Source organism: Ctenopharyngodon idella, chromosome 2 (genome assembly GCF_019924925.1).
Source record: "Ctenopharyngodon idella isolate HZGC_01 chromosome 2, HZGC01, whole genome shotgun sequence".
NCBI lineage: Eukaryota > Metazoa > Chordata > Actinopteri > Cypriniformes > Xenocyprididae > Ctenopharyngodon > Ctenopharyngodon idella.
The window spans coordinates 23058654-23074630 of NC_067221.1; the positions used below are offsets into that span (position 1 = coordinate 23058654).

At 39.6% G+C, this 15977-nt stretch overlaps 1 protein-coding gene and 1 long non-coding RNA gene across 3 annotated transcripts in view; one reads left to right on the top strand and one right to left on the bottom strand.

Annotated features, from left to right (window-relative positions):
- Positions 1–1190, bottom strand: part of st6galnac3 (ST6 (alpha-N-acetyl-neuraminyl-2,3-beta-galactosyl-1,3)-N-acetylgalactosaminide alpha-2,6-sialyltransferase 3) — a 107145-nt gene extending 105955 nt beyond the window's left edge. The window contains exon 1 of one of the 2 annotated variants that reach the window (XM_051914508.1): positions 969–1190. In XM_051914508.1, coding sequence (XP_051770468.1) covers positions 969–986 — 18 coding nt within the window. In that variant the 5' untranslated portion in view covers positions 987–1190. The remainder of the gene's footprint in view (positions 1–968) is intronic. The other variant, XM_051914499.1, reaches the window with a different exon arrangement.
- The window catches only part of LOC127523651 (uncharacterized), a 31954-nt gene that overhangs the window by 10094 nt on the left and 5883 nt on the right, over positions 1–15977 (top strand). The window contains exon 2 of the long non-coding RNA XR_007932913.1: positions 14642–14752. This is a non-coding gene — a long non-coding RNA (uncharacterized LOC127523651). The remainder of the gene's footprint in view (positions 1–14641; positions 14753–15977) is intronic.

Genomic DNA, 15977 nt, shown 5'->3' on the forward strand with positions numbered 1-15977 from the left:
ACAAACTCACACAGAAACATCGTTGCTGAAATGAATGAAAAATGAAAACAATATGTGTTCTAAAATCAGCTCAAAAATTAGCTCAAAATCAGCTCAAAATAATAATAACATGTTTTCAGACTATGGAATTATAAAACAATGTCTGCATCATATAGCCTCCACTACATGATTTTCTGCAAAATATTCTTAATTTTATATCTTTTATATCACCATTTGTATGGTATTAAATCTAACTTTCTTCAAACAATTCACTGCCCATGTGAAGTTTCACAGTTTGCAAAGAAAAACCTTTACAAAGGTTTTTTTTTAAAGGGATTTTTGTTTTCTGACTGACAAAACAAAAACAGAGATTCAAGCATGTTTGAAAACGCAATCTGTCTGGATGTTTTTTTCTGTCCTTTTTCACATCACAATGGACAGAATGATTCATCCAGACAAAACAAACCCTCAAACCACACATATCTTGAGTAGCGGTTCATGATGCATGAAAGTCTTTATTTGTTTATGAACAGAAGGTTGTAAAACGTCCAGTAGACGATATAAAAGCATGAATTTACATTACTGGTTGTAATAAAGTGCATATAACGGGAAAACTAATAACTTTGTTGCATTTTATGCCTCTTACAACGAATGGTCTTTGTAGAATCAGACATTGTCACTGGTGTTTTTGGATACATTAAGTCCCATCATTGCATAAACCAGCATACATCAAGTAGCCTAAATCTGGTCGCAAAGTCTAAGCAAACTAGGCGATCACACGTGTCGCACATGAACAATGTTTAAAGACACGAAGCTTCTACCACACAGTTACATTCATTACAAAAACACCGATTTATATTATATAACCCTCCGTTTCTCGCTGCACACTTCAGATTTTAAAATCCCAACACTGCGAATGTAATCTGAGCAGCACATTAATGTGCATTACTGAATATAAAGCGATACAAACACTCAGCTGCTCGACTTACCTTCCAGATCCAGGCCATCTTAAGACTGAATAAATAGCTCACAGCGCTGAAGTGCTCGTATCAATCTATAGGCGAAAAGGCCAATACTGGCTGTTTATTGGTTTATTTATATGTGCCATGGATGCCCATCGTCGGTGTGGCTTTGAAACATTTCAGTAAATATTGTGGAGTACCGTTATTCATGCTCTATTCCATGATCTACAGAGCTCGGGTTGACGTGCGCTCCTATTGGCTCGTGGCTGCGACAGTCCCGCCCCCTTCATCATGTGACTGTGATTTTTCATTTCTGTGCTATTCAGTGTAAAGTAGGATGATCAGTGTGAATGTACTTCACTATTGTAACAAAGAGAGTATATTTATGCAGTAGGCTACTCAAGAGTAACACAATCATTGTCTTTTTATAAGACAATTTCATTTTCATTTCTGTGCTATTCAGTGTAAAGGAGGGTGATCAGTGTGAGTGTACTATTGTAACAAAGAGAGTATATTTATGCAGAAGGCTACTCAAGAGTAACACAATCATTGTCTTTTTATAAGACAATGTCATGTTATTGCTAGAAAAATTATAGCTTGTAAAAAAAAAAAGTTATTGTTAAAAGTCAAACGTATCATGTCACAAGGACATTACAATATGTTTTGTCAGATAAAAATATTAACATGACAAAAATACATGTGGCTAATAGGTTATAAAGTAATTTATGGTGCTGATCAGAGAAAGAAAAAAAAAAATAGAGAAGAAAAACGAAATGAGGAACATACCAATAAAGGAACACAGTGATACGAATGGAAGAATCAGTTTCCGGTCAATGAGCGAGATGGGCAGCCTTTGTTTGCTCTGTAGTAAAGTACTTGGCATATACAAAACCTACAATGTCAAAAGACATGTGAATTCGATGTGTTTGTATGATGTATAAATCGATAAAAATAACCGCATGGGCGCACTCGCAGCTACTGGCGGATGCTGCGCGAAGGATTGCGACGTGACAGAACGCTTGATATCCTCAGAGATTGTGATTACAATGCGCTCAATGTTGTTTGTAAAACGAGTTGAGAAACATTTGCCTTTTTAAGGCGTTTGTGGCCTATATAACATTCTGTCATTGTTTGGTGATGTTGTTGAAGAGAATTTACATCCAGAGTTAAACAGTTAGGCTACTTAAAGTACTACTGTTGTGTGTTCATTGAGCATTATTATCTGATTACTGTAATGTCAGTAAGTTAGTTTTTATTTGCTGGAATACATTGTTCTCATTTTCTGTGACATACTGTAGCCTATATCAGGGGATTGTGTACGTGTGTTTAGCCTATTGAACAAGAGAGTTTCACTTTGATATGAAGAATTCACTCTCCCAGCTATTTCAACACACTAAAAAACAAAAACAAATTTCTTATTTGTTGATTTTGCAGAGTGTGACAGAAATAAAATACTGTATGTGCAACATCTGTATAATAATAATATTATCGGCTAATACCAAAACATTAAATCTGATTGGTTTTCATTGGTGACATCATATGTAAATGATATAAGGCCCGTGAGACTTGCACTTGGACCATAGTGCGGTCCACTGGGAAAAAAGGCTGAGAACCACTGGGACAAAATGTCCTCAGAAAGATGGTAATATCCAAAATCCTTGTCCTTGTGGGGACATTTTTAATCCCCTTATGGAAAACAGCTTATAAATCCTACTAAGTGACGTTTTTTTTTTTTTTTTTTTTTTTGAAAATGTAAAAATGCAGAAAGTTTTAGGAAAGTTAAGGAATACAATATATAGATTGTACAGTATAAAAATCATTATGTCTAAGTCCCCATACAACATGGAAACTGGCACATGCATATCAGTATTATAAAAGATATACATCATAATTATATTGTATGTTTTTTTTTTTTGTTTTTTTTTTCCATGTTCTCTAGAAAGTGCTAACAAATGCTTAGAATCTAAAAGATCACAAGAACCATTCATTAAAAATCAGTTTACATATGAAGACAATTTAAAAATAAAGCATGCTGAAAATGGTGAGAGATTTGATGAAATGTGCAAATGTTATTGAAGCTAAACTAGGTCACAGTAACATGAAACAGAGAGAATTGTGGCTGATTCTACATGATTACACAGCATGGAAGGTCATGAAGTGCACAGCACAATGTAACACTGGCTCTGCGTTAATTCAGGCATTGTGAGGCTCTGTGAGATGGATTCTGAATGATGGTCTCTCTTGGGCTCTGTAATCCTCTGCCTGCACTGACAGACTCAACAATGCAGCTTGACTAGAGAAACTTCCCTTCATAAGTTTTCAGGCCCTTCTTGACAAAACAGTGCACAGGAATGCTCATATTTTCAAAATACTCTCAGTGTCAGCTTGCACAAAGCCATGCACATTCATTTTTGGTTTTCGGGAAGTAGTTAGTGCTATGAGACATTTACTAGAGAGAGAGAGAGAGAGAGAGAGGAGAGAGAGGTTTATAACTAAAACACAGCTATGAGCTACTGAGCTCGGTGCCCTCCTCAACCATTATTTAACTAATTCAGCATCAGGGAGATAACCCACCCTTAAAGGGTTAGTTCACCCAAAAATTATCACTTGATTTACTCACCCTCAAGCCATGCAATAGGTGTATATGACTATTTTCTTTCAGACGGACACAATCGGACATATATTTAAAAATATCCTGGCTCTTCTAAAGTTTATAATGGTAGTGAATGGGGCACAATTTTGAAGCCCCCAAAAATGCATCCATCCATCATAAAAATAATCCATACGGCTCCAGGGGGTTAAAGGGTTAGTTCACCCAAAAATGAAAATTCTGTCATTAATTACTCACCCTCATGTCATTCCACACCCATAAGACCTTCGTTCATCTTCGGAAAACAAATTAAGATATTTTTGTTAAAATCCGATGGCTCAGTGAGGCCTGCATTGACAGCAAGATAATTAACACTTTCAATGCCCAGAAAGGTACTAAAGACATATTTAAAACAGTTCATGTGACTACAGTGGTTCAACCTTAATGTTATGAAGCGACGAGAATACTTTTCGTGCGCCAAAAAAACAAAATAACGACTTTATTCAAAAATTTCTAGTGATGGCGATTTCAAAACACAGCTTCATGAAGCTTTGAAGCTTTACAAATTTTTTGTTTCGAATCAGTGGTTCAAAACTGCCAAAGTCACATGATTTCAGTAAACGAGGCTTCATTATGTCTTAAGTGTATCGAAATGTCAAAGGTTCACCACTGGGGGGCGTGACTTTGGTAGTTTGATACACGCTCCGAACCACTGATCCGAAACAAAAGATTCGTAAAGCTTCGAAGTTTAATGAAGCGGTGTTTTGAAATCGCCCATCACTAGATATTGTTTATTAAAGTTGTTATTTTGTTTTTTTGGCGCACAAAAAGTATTCTCGTCGCTTCATAACATTAAGGTTGAACCACTGTAGTCACATGAACTGTTTTAAATAAATCCAACAGCCCTTTTCTGCTAAATTTCTGCTACTTTTATCATATCCTGACAACCTCCATAATAACACTGCTGGTAAATATAAAACCACATGATGAATCAAATTTCATCACAAGCAGCTTTTCCACAAGCTGAGGTAAATACTAATATATAGAAAGTGCACAGTGTCATGCTGTACACAAATACAAACACCATCATGGTAACACACAACACTAAAATAATGCAATAAACATTCATTTAACAACATAAGATGTAACATCTTATACAGTAATGCAACTGTTAACAAATTAACAAGTTTTCTAATGTAGCATTTTTACAGTCTTTCTACAGTCTTCCAGTAAAATTACAACATTTTGTTTTACAGTGTATGTTTTCATATGTGTTTGGATTCTTGGATAAAGGAACATACATTATCAAGCAACTGATAAAAATAAAACAGCATATTTGTCAGGTAAGATAGCAGCAACAGATAACGCAGATATTCAGAATGAAGGCATTATTAGACACTTTGTGGCCTGAAGTTTATTTGATGTTGGGAAACTGGATTATCCAATAAAGAGGGTAAATAACTACCACTTTGAACTTTGCTTTGAAGTGTTTCATGCACTAATTAGGACCGCATCGCTAATCTGTCAACAACAATTAAAGGGATAGTTCACCCAAACAACATTCTGTAATCATCTACTCACCCTCAGGTCATTCCAAACCTGTATGACTTTCTTTCTTCTGTGGAACACAAAAAGAGAACTTTTGAATAATGTGCTGGTCACTCTTTTCACGTAATTACAATTAATAGGGACTGAAGCTTTGGAGCTTCAAAAAGGATGCAATTTCATTAAACAGGTCTTTACAAACTAAATCTAAAGTTTTCTAAAAGTCAAATGATAGCTTTGGGAGAGAAGTAGCAATGTCCATGACCAAAATGTCATAGCATAATGCAGTTAAATCATGACTACTCTCAAAGTAGTTCTAGCATTGTATTGAATATGACAATGTTAAAGGGGGGGTGTAATGCTATTTCATGCATTCTGGCTTATTTACACTGTTAAAGAGTTGGTTAAACATGGCCAAAGTTTCAAAACATGAGTTGGACGTATGTCAGAGTATTTCTGTGCCAAATATACTACTTCCGGTTGTGGACATGTTTTGCCAAATTTTTTTCGAGTATAGCCTTTATCACGTAATAAAGGGCGGAATTCCTTGTATAGGCACTTCTCCCTGATAAGCATGCACACACACACCACCCAGAGCAAGAGCAAGAGCACGCCCATCAATGCGCTTTGTTCAGGATATGGAAGCCGAGAGATTTTTCAACAATGGCTGTGTCTCAATGCAGGAGCTGCACCCTTTGAAGGCTGCATACATCATCGAGGCAGTCTCATTTAAGAAAAATAACCGTTAGATTGCAAAGTAAGAAAGAAATTACAGTATTTTACACCTCACAATGAATATCAGTCAATTTTATTACGGTTACTTTTCTTAAATATGACATCCTTGATGCAGCCTTCAAATGCGATCTCCGGAGGACGCAGCCTCCGAAATGAGATGCAGCTCCTACAGTCTTCCAGTCTTTACATTTTCAAAAAAAAAAAAAAGGATGCAATTTCATTAAACAGGTCTTTACAAACTAAATCTAAAGTTTTCTAAAAGTCAAATGATAGCTTTGGGAGAGAAGTAGCAATGTCCATGACCAAAATGTCATAGCATAATGCAGTTAAATCATGACTACTCTCAAAGTAGTTCTAGCATTGTATTGAATATGACAATGTTAAAGGGGGGGTGTAATGCTATTTCATGCATTCTGGCTTATTTACACTGTTAAAGAGTTGGTTAAACATGGCCAAAGTTTCAAAACATGAGTTGGACGTATGTCAGAGTATTTCTGTGCCAAATATACTACTTCCGGTTGTGGACATGTTTTGCCAAATTTTTTTCGAGTATAGCCTTTATCACGTAATAAAGGGCGGAATTCCTTGTATAGGCACTTCTCCCTGATAAGCATGCACACACACACCACCCAGAACAAGAGCAAGAGCACGCCCATCAATGCGCTTTGTTCAGGATATGGAAGCCGAGAGATTTTTCAACAATGGCTGTGTCTCAATGCAGGAGCTGCACCCTTTGAAGGCTGCATACATCATCGAGGCAGTCTCATTTAAGAAAAATAACCGTTAGATTGCAAAGTAAGAAAGAAATTACAGTATTTTACACCTCACAATGAATATCAGTCAATTTTATTACGGTTACTTTTCTTAAATATGACATCCTTGATGCAGCCTTCAAATGCGATCTCCGGAGGACGCAGCCTCCGAAATGAGATGCAGCTCCTGTCACCAAAGGAGTGTGTTTTTGGTTGTGAGGGAAAAATTACCTTTTTCAGCTTCCCAAAGAACCCAGCGTTAACGGAACAGTGGATGAAGTTTGTTTTTCCGGGGCAGCAATGGAGTTGTGCACGTATGTTTGTTTGTTCCCGGAATTTCGGTGATGAATGCTTTGTAAACAAAACTGCATCAAATGTCTGTGTTTTGTTGGCAATCGGCACATAGTGCATAAAATGTAAACAACACAAACGTTTTTGTTCCCTTTTTATTTATAATGATGTCACAGCTTGCAGATGATCGCTACGCAAAAGCTGTGTGCGCTTGTGACTCTTTAGCTCTGCCCACGACATGCCTCCAAGAGCTCGGCTTTTTTCGGAAAGACTCGGTACAGTGTATCTATCTTTTATAAATATGATCAAACTAAAGACTTTTCAGAGATATAAAGGATGCAATATTACTCTATAAGTAGTCAAGATCAACATGTGATTGGCAGAAACTATGTGTGATACACCCCCCCCCTTGCTACTGCCAGTAGATACATTCTCACAGCAGCGTGTCTGTGTAAGATATACTGCTGCTGCATTAATAGACATACATAAATCCCTTAGCAGATCTAGACAGGTGGAGCTGGGAGAAAAACACTGAACCAGACTATTTAAATGATGATCAAGTAATCTCATTGGCTGCAGAATAAGCAGAGGCCAATCAGCTTTTGTCATGTGGTTAGGGTGTGATTGCTTGCAGATTCAGCCTGTGCCATCTAGAGTTTCATGACTGAACTAGATATTTGTTCCAATATCAGCAGGGCTGTGATTCAGCAATAGTGTGTTACTGATTTTATACAACAGCTCAGGAAACAATAAGCTAATACTGACTAACTACTAACCTTGATGACATTGCCATAATAACAAGAACTATTTCACAATGAAAATTTACTGGACAAATTAGCTTTACTTGATTATCCATACATCATTTTTTTTAAAAATCTTAAATCTTAAAGGTGACCTATTATGCCCCTTGTCTTCAGAATGTGTCTGTGAAGTTTCAGCTCAAAATACCCCGTGGATTTTTTATTATACCACTGGCTATTTTTGGGTGTGGAAAAAAAAATGTGTTGATTTGGTGTGTGTACCTTTAAATGCAAATGAGCTTGTGCTCCCCGCTCACAAGCTCATGATTCCAATACAGTGAGGAATAAATTATACAGGAGAAGCTCACACAGCAAATATAACTCTCAAAATGGATCATTAAAAACTGTTCGTGATGCAGCATATCAGATCACGTAGGTATGGCATGTATTTTGAGGATGTTTGCTAACATTTGATTCTAAATGAGTTTGATAGCGTGCTGCATGGCTAACATGGCTAAAGCTACACACTGTTGGAGAGACTCAATAAGAATGGAGATGTGTTTATGCATTATACAGACTGCAAGCATTTTGGGGTTAAAAATGAAATTAACAACATGGCTCTGGTCTCCGTGAATACAGTAAGAAACATTGGTAACTTTAGCCACATTTAACAGTACATTAGCAGCGTGCTAACAAAACACATTCAGAAAGACAATTTGCAAACATCACAAAATATATATGAAATTGGATCATGAACAGTTGGTATCGATCCATCTTTGAAAATCATCTTCTGTTCAAATCCTGTGTTTTACTGACCCTCGTGTGCAAAGCAGTCTGGTGTAAAATGACTTGCACATACTGATATGAATTTATCTGGACACATTACCTTAGTGGCTCAGATGCCAGGAGTTTATGGAGACTCATATGTTTATTATTATAGCCATTAACAGATCAGTGATAATGTTTAGATAGCTTAAGGACGGTCGCTCGAGTGCTGCTGTCCTGCAGAGTTTTGCTCCGACCCAACTCACCTTCCTTCACGTAGCTTTAGTAATCCTGAAGACATTCAAGTGTGTTTGATCAGGGTTGTAGCTGTACTCCAGGACCAGTGTTACTGGTACACCATTGTCGCTTGTGAAAACAAAATGGCTGCGCTGTGGGTGGAAACATACAGATTAAGGGGTGGTAATATTATAAGATCCCCTTCCTACGTCACGAGGGGAGCGGAATCTGAACGGCTTGTTTTTTCACATGCTTGCAGAAAAAGGCTTACCAAAACAAAGTTAGTGGGTTGTCCTTTTTCACGTTTTCTGGTTTGGTAGATGCACTGGGGATCTGATTATAGCACTTAAACACAGAAAAAGAACAGATTTTTATGATATGTCCCCATAAAATATATGTATCAAATATGATCAATCAGGCTTTTGAAGAACATTTGTACATCTCTCAGTCATCATTGCATTGCAATGTTTAGTCACAATTAAGATCAAGACATAGTAATTATTTTCTTGTTCAGGAAGCCTTTTCTTTTGGATAAACGTCACAATTTGATTGATTGTCTGGTTAAGTGTGCTTCCACTGTCACAGTTCTGTTCTGTTTGGATGCTGCTTTCATCTAAGGCTGGCCACACAAAGATTTTAAGCCCGATTTTGAGCCAGATTTGCACCCCCAAACAATCAGGTGGGTGCAGCCTGATTCGAGGCATATTGCAAATAATTTTTGTGTCTAAAAAATCCTCTATTGTGTGGTATCATGTCATTATGATTATTTAACTGCTCCCAATAGAGACGGAGCATCCCCGATCTCAAATCTTATGACTCTTGATCGGGCTGCCTCTAACAGGAGAGCCTGCTAACAACGTCGATTGTCCTCCATTTGTTTTTCTTCTTAAGTTCGCGTTCAAGTTCTCCGTGAGATCTCGGGTCACTATGAAATCGTTCCTACAATCAACAGCTGTGCGGTCTCACAGTCCGGCTGAATCATCCGGGGTGCTTCTCAATATCCCTCCTCGTTTTCCCGATGGGTCAAAGGGGAGAGTCTGGGGCTCTGTGACTGGAGGTGGAGACAGGGGATCCTCGTGCCAAGGCGATGCTGGGGACTGGAAGTCCCACGGCGAATCCACAGTACTGCACGGAGACAGCTGAGGATGAGATGAGGGGCAGACAGGAACCAGAGGAGTAGTAGCTTAAGAAATATGCTGGTTAAATAGAGGAGGTGGGAGAGGGAGGGTTGTGGGCAATCCGAAGACACAGAAGGCGCTGGAGATACTTGGAGCACAGAAGACACAGAGGGCGAGGGAGATACTTGGAGCACAGGAGATACAGGGGGCGCTGGAGATACTTGGAGCACAGGAGATACAGGGGTGAAAGACATAGGAGTATCTGCAGAAATAGCCTCTGTAAACCAGTCTATTAAATCCTCCTCTAAATAACCTAATAGGTTCCCAGGGTCCATATTATATTCACACGCAGCGGCGGGAGTGTGGGCGGGGCTTCCATCCGAGTCCTCAAGCTCCACTAAAACTCCCTCGGGGACAGGCGTTGTTGCCGACTCGCACACCTGGTCAGACATAATATTGGGCTCAGGCTCCGGGGTGAAACACGGCTCAGCAGGGCTCGCTGGGACTTTCTCCGCGAAAGGCGCAGGCTCCGTGTCTGCGCCGGAATCAGACTTTAGCTTCGTCTGGCTGGGTGTAAGCTGACTGGGAGCTGGGTTAGGTGGAGGGGTGCTGATAGGCTCCGCTGGGCCGATGGTGAATGTCGAGTTGTTGTTTACCAGCACCCACTCCACACATGTGGCGAAATCTTCACGAGGACCGCTCCCTGGGAGGCGTGCCCAGGACCGCTCACTGAGGCTGGAGATGTAGAACACGCAGAGCGAGTGGTCAGGATAGTGCGTGAGGCACGCCAACTCCAAAAAATCCATGGAGTGTGACTCCAGGGAGCGGTCCTTCTGCTCCAAGCAAAGCAGGGCAACAGTGGGTATGTCCATGGTGACGAAAATAAATAAACAAAAGAAAACACCGTAAAATTAATTGTGCTGGTCCGATCTTCTGTCACGTAACGGTATGTTTAGTAAGTCGCGCAACAAGGGAGAATTCCAAAACACAGTATTTAATATATCCACAGGAAGGTAACACAGGCAAATCCACACACGAACATAAACATTATACATCGACGAGATCGGACAAAGAACTGAAAGACACAGGGAGAATATATACTAGAACAAATGAGAAGTGATTAACAGGGCACAGGTGAATGACATTACTAATTAGACAGACTGGGGAAAAACTAGGTCACCAGGACTGAACCAAAAACACACAAGACAGAGGATACATGTGACACTATGCATAGGTCGCACATGCGCATTGAATTTGTTTTGCACTAATCAGTTGTTCCACAAAGTGGCAACACTGGCCCAGGCCATTGTTTCACAGTAGAAAACATAACTAAACAGACACAACAACAACAAAACAAAATACCGGAGACTGCAACAACAACAGACACCCGTGTTGACAAGCGCTTGTGTGAGGAGGTTATGAGATAGCCGCAACTTTAGTTTAAAAGAATACAAAGACATTTTATTTGTCATAACTTCTGGAGAGAAATAGCGCAGACACTGGACAAAGATGAAACTTTCTAGGGCGCATGTGCTTTCACGCACGCCATCAAATGGAGTATACTTTGAAAGGCTATGCCTTCAGCTATACGCATAACGCGTAAAAAACTAAGTATACTTTGGGCTCACGTTGAACATCTCTCTGCACTTAGATTGCACTTTTACTCAGGCTAAAGATTGATTTTTTTTTTTTTTATCCATATTTTAGAGGGCTAGACAATTGTTCGTAGTTTGTTAGCTCACTGTATGTCACTGGTGGCAGCAGTTCACTATTCTAACTAAACAATTTTTATGCATCTGTTAAATGGGTCTGTTACGCGCTATGTACATAACTTTTGTGTTTCATTCATATATTGTTATCCTGAGTAAACAGTGTGCACATATGTGTTAGTGTTTCTCTCTTTCTTTCTCTCTTCCTCTATGCTCATTTGAATGTAACAGGTCCAACTGTTTTCATGTGCGGGGCAGAAGTGACTCAACGTGTGGATTTAAGCTGTGTGAGAAGCCTGCTCTTTGAGTTCCCTCTCTTGCTACCTTGTTTTGTAGCGCATGTGTGTACGTGCTTCCTAAACATTGTGTGCCATTGCCGGTTTGCTGTGTGCTCTTATGCCCTGTTAACCTCGTTGCGAGGAGTCTGAATTGTTAGCAGTATAGGCCGGTAAATGTATTAGCTATAATTGCCTTTTTAATCAGATGGACTGCATGTGTGTGCAGTGGGAGGGCCTCTTTTGTTTAACTATACATTTTCTCCTCTTTATTGGTAAGCAGGGAGGTAAGAACTGTATCTTTTATTTTTCTATCTTTTATTTTTAAGAATTGTATCTTTTATCTTTCTTTACCGCTTTTTTGTTGTTTTGGCAAGCTTTCCTACACAAAATAAACACCTTTTGAGCTAATTTAATGTGGTGTGTGTTTGTGGGAGCAGGAGACAGAGCTCCGGGCACTCTCCATGTTACGCTTAGCTGCTCAGTGTGTAGTACATAACAGGTCACATGTGTGTTATAGTAAATCAGTCACAATTAATTACTTTTTTAGATGGTGCTATCATGGTTACTTTGTGTATCTAAAACACATTTCTGTACAAAAATGTGAGAAAAAGATCATGTCTTCTAAAATTGGCCTACAGTGTGTACAATATACAAACCTGCCTCAACTCACCATTTCGTTAGCAGAGACCTGAAATGGATGGATCAGGTAGGGAGACATCCAAAATGTGTACTGTTGGTGTGCCTCAAGAAACAGAACTGGGGAACTGTGCATTGCCGTCTGTGCATCGATTGCTATTTCTGCATTGTGTTGGAGAACTTAGTTTATCAGCAGTGTATGGAACATTACCTAATAGGAGTATTTGGAGATCAGTTAAAAGGGCAATTTATTTACAATTTCCAGTACGTTAGCTAACAACCATACTATAGTGTTAGGTAGGTAATTTCTGAAACGTAAAACAACATGGAGAATGCAGTGTCATGAAAGTGATATCTACTGCCCTCATGTGGCGGTGAGAGGAAACAACCACTGCCACCAGCCACTTCAGCTGGAAAAAAAAAATCACCTACTGTTCTGTACTGACTAGCAAAATTCAAACCTGTAATATGATACTTCATACTTCTAAAGATAGAAATATTACATTTAATATACTTGCAGAAACACTAGTCTACTAGTTATGTAGGAAAGCCTGGGGCAAGTTGAACTATATTTTATGGTTTTTAGACAAAAAGTACAAAAATAGTTAACTTCCTGCTCACATGTTTTCATTTTTCAGAAAGTCTGATTTTTTACAATAGAATCACATGGTCAGTAGCACAATATTTAAATGAATTAATAACAAAACACACTTCTGATCATAGACTTCAGATATGATCACTGAATCAGACCTCTTCACCAAAATGATAACTTCATATGTTTGTTCCTCTTTCCTTCAGTGATTCTGTTTGTTAACTTCAGGTGTCATCACTAATGGTCACCCTGAGCAGTGTTCATTAAACACAGGGTATTTTGTGTAACATCCAACCTTAAAGGGGGGGTATAATGCTATTTCATGTATTCTGACTTATTTACACTGTTAAAGAGTTGGATTCTCATGCTAAACATGGCCAAAGTTTCAAAACACGAGTTGGACAAATGATGGAGTATTTCTGTGCCAAAAATTCTCTTCCAAATCCTTACAGGATTCGGGATCTTTTTTTTGAGTATCGGCCTGAGTGATGTCAACAAGGTCGGAATTCCTTGTACGGGCACTTCTCCCGGAAGGGCGCACGCACACACGTCGACCAGAGCGAGAGAGCAAGAGCACGCCCATCAACGCGCGTTCGGGTTTACGGAAGTCGTCGGCAGCACTGCACAGGTCACAGGACTTCACGAAATCAACAATGTCACCAAAGAAGTGTGTTTTTGGTTGTGAGAGAAAGATAACCTTGCTTCCCAAAGAACCCAGCGTTAAGTAGAGCTGAGAGTTTTGTGCTCACGCAATACATTGATGCGCTCTCAACATTTGTTATTAAAATAACCATAGAAACTGATAGTTGCAATCACTTTTTTATTGGTTAAAATGAATGGAGTATATCTCGTGTTTTTCCGTGGCTGTTCGAGCCCTCAGGATCGGCATTTATGGTTTCATAAACAAGGCCTAGTTCTATGCTGGATTTACAGATTGTTTGAAACTGAAAGATGGAGCGGTCACAGCGATAATGATCCCGGTTATGAGTCGGAACTGCAGGTGGTGAGTAAAACTGCTTCAAATGTCTGTTTTGTTGGCAATAGGTGCCTAAGTGCATATAATGTAAACAACATGAATGCAGTGAACTCATAAATTCATTATTCATCATTCACTATACGCTATATTCATTATAGTGATTCAAAAGTTATCCAGGGATAATGCGATGGTGTATTGTGTGTGTTTAAATACATCTATTTAACTGACCATTGATAGCTTGCAGCCGATCTCTACACAAAAGCTGTGCGTGCTCGTGACAGCTCGTCACTCTATCTCCGCTCACAGGACATGCCTCAAGGCGCTCAGCTGTTTTCGGAAATACTCGGTACAGCGTATGTATCTTTTATAAATATGATAAAACTAAAGACTTTTTGGAGATATGAAGGATGCACTACTACTCTATAGGTACTTAAGATTAACATGAGATTGGCAGAAACTGTGTGTGATACTCTGATGCCGGAAGTGATTGCTCGCACTCATTGACATATACAGGCAAGAGATCACTTCCATCATCAGAGCGCGTTTTTAGACCTCACCAACCGGATGCTCAAGGCAGTTGGATATAGTGGTGTATCAGAGGTAAAAAAAAATGATATAAATACTGTTCGGTTTCGCGCACAAACCGATAGTTTCGTGTCTTAGGACATCAATGTGTCGTCACGAGCCGCAGGGTTTAATTTGGATTTGTCTGTGCATGTTTTTTTGACTCTTATAGATGGAGTTCCCATTGACATGCATTATGCGACTGAGACACCACAACGGTTAAAAATCATCATTTGTGTTCTACTGAAGAAACAAAGTCACCTACATCTTGGATGCCCTGGGGGTAAGCAGATAAACATCAAATTTTCATTTTTGGGTGAACTATCCCTTTAAGCCATTTTTTTAGCCAGAAAATTAGTTATCCTTAATGTAAAGGATGTTCAAAGAATAATGTTCAATTAATGTTTTCTGCCAACAATATGAGAACATTCATCAAATACTAATGACAATATGTGATGATTTCATGAACATTATTTTGAAAGTGTTTAATAAAGAGATTTAACTAAGAGAAAGGTTAGGAACAATGACTATGGGATAGGCTACAAAACTTTCCCCACAAGTTAGTTGAGTTCATGAGTTCACACTTACAAATAAGTCAGATAGAGTAAACGGTAAGCATATTTGGCATGCTCTCCGAGAGGGCTCCGTGCCCGGTATTTGGCCCGAACCCAGAGTACTCCCCCCGTATTCCTTACTGTGGTAGGAACAAGCCAAGAGTGAGGAGTCGGGGTGGTGGAGGGATGCTGAAAACTGTTGAGGAATGTAGGTGTACACATAGGCTTCCTCTCATACTGATAGGATAGACGTGGTAATTGCTGATGACAAGTTGACTGGATAGATTATTCGCATGTGTTCCTCCCGAACTTTGTTAATGAAACATCATTTCATGAGTTCACACTTACAAATAAGTCAGCTAGAGTAAATGTTAAGCATATTTGGCGTGCTGTCCGAGGAGAGGGCTCCATTCCCAGTATTTGGCACGAACCCAGAGTACTCCCCCAGAAAAGATGCTGATAAAACCCTAAAACTTGCAGAGTGCAAAGCTGATGGTGTGCCAATCGTAGGGAGGGGGTTAGTCGCTGGATCGGGAGGGCTTCTTGCAACATCAGACTGGAGTTTGGTGGTCATGGCATCAGATGGGTGAGCCTCGTTGGTAGTTGACTGGGGATGGTCTTGCGTGGGCGAGCTCCTGCATGAGCGAAGGAAATGACACTGCTTCGGCAGTGGAAGCACTTTGGATGGAGAAACGAGCTCCTGCAGGAACAGAGAAGATGACGCTGCTGTGGCAGTGGAAGCACGTTGGACGGAGAAATGAACTCCTGCGGGAACGGAGGAGAACACGGCTGCGGCAGTAGACCAAACTTGCTTTCAACTTGCTTTTCAACTATCCAATTAGTAAGTTTGACGGAGAGCTGAGCTCCAGCGGAAGAGATAACACTGCTGCGGCAGTGGACCAAACTTGCTTTTCAACTTGCTTTCAAACTGCCTAATGGGCGAGTTTGGACGGA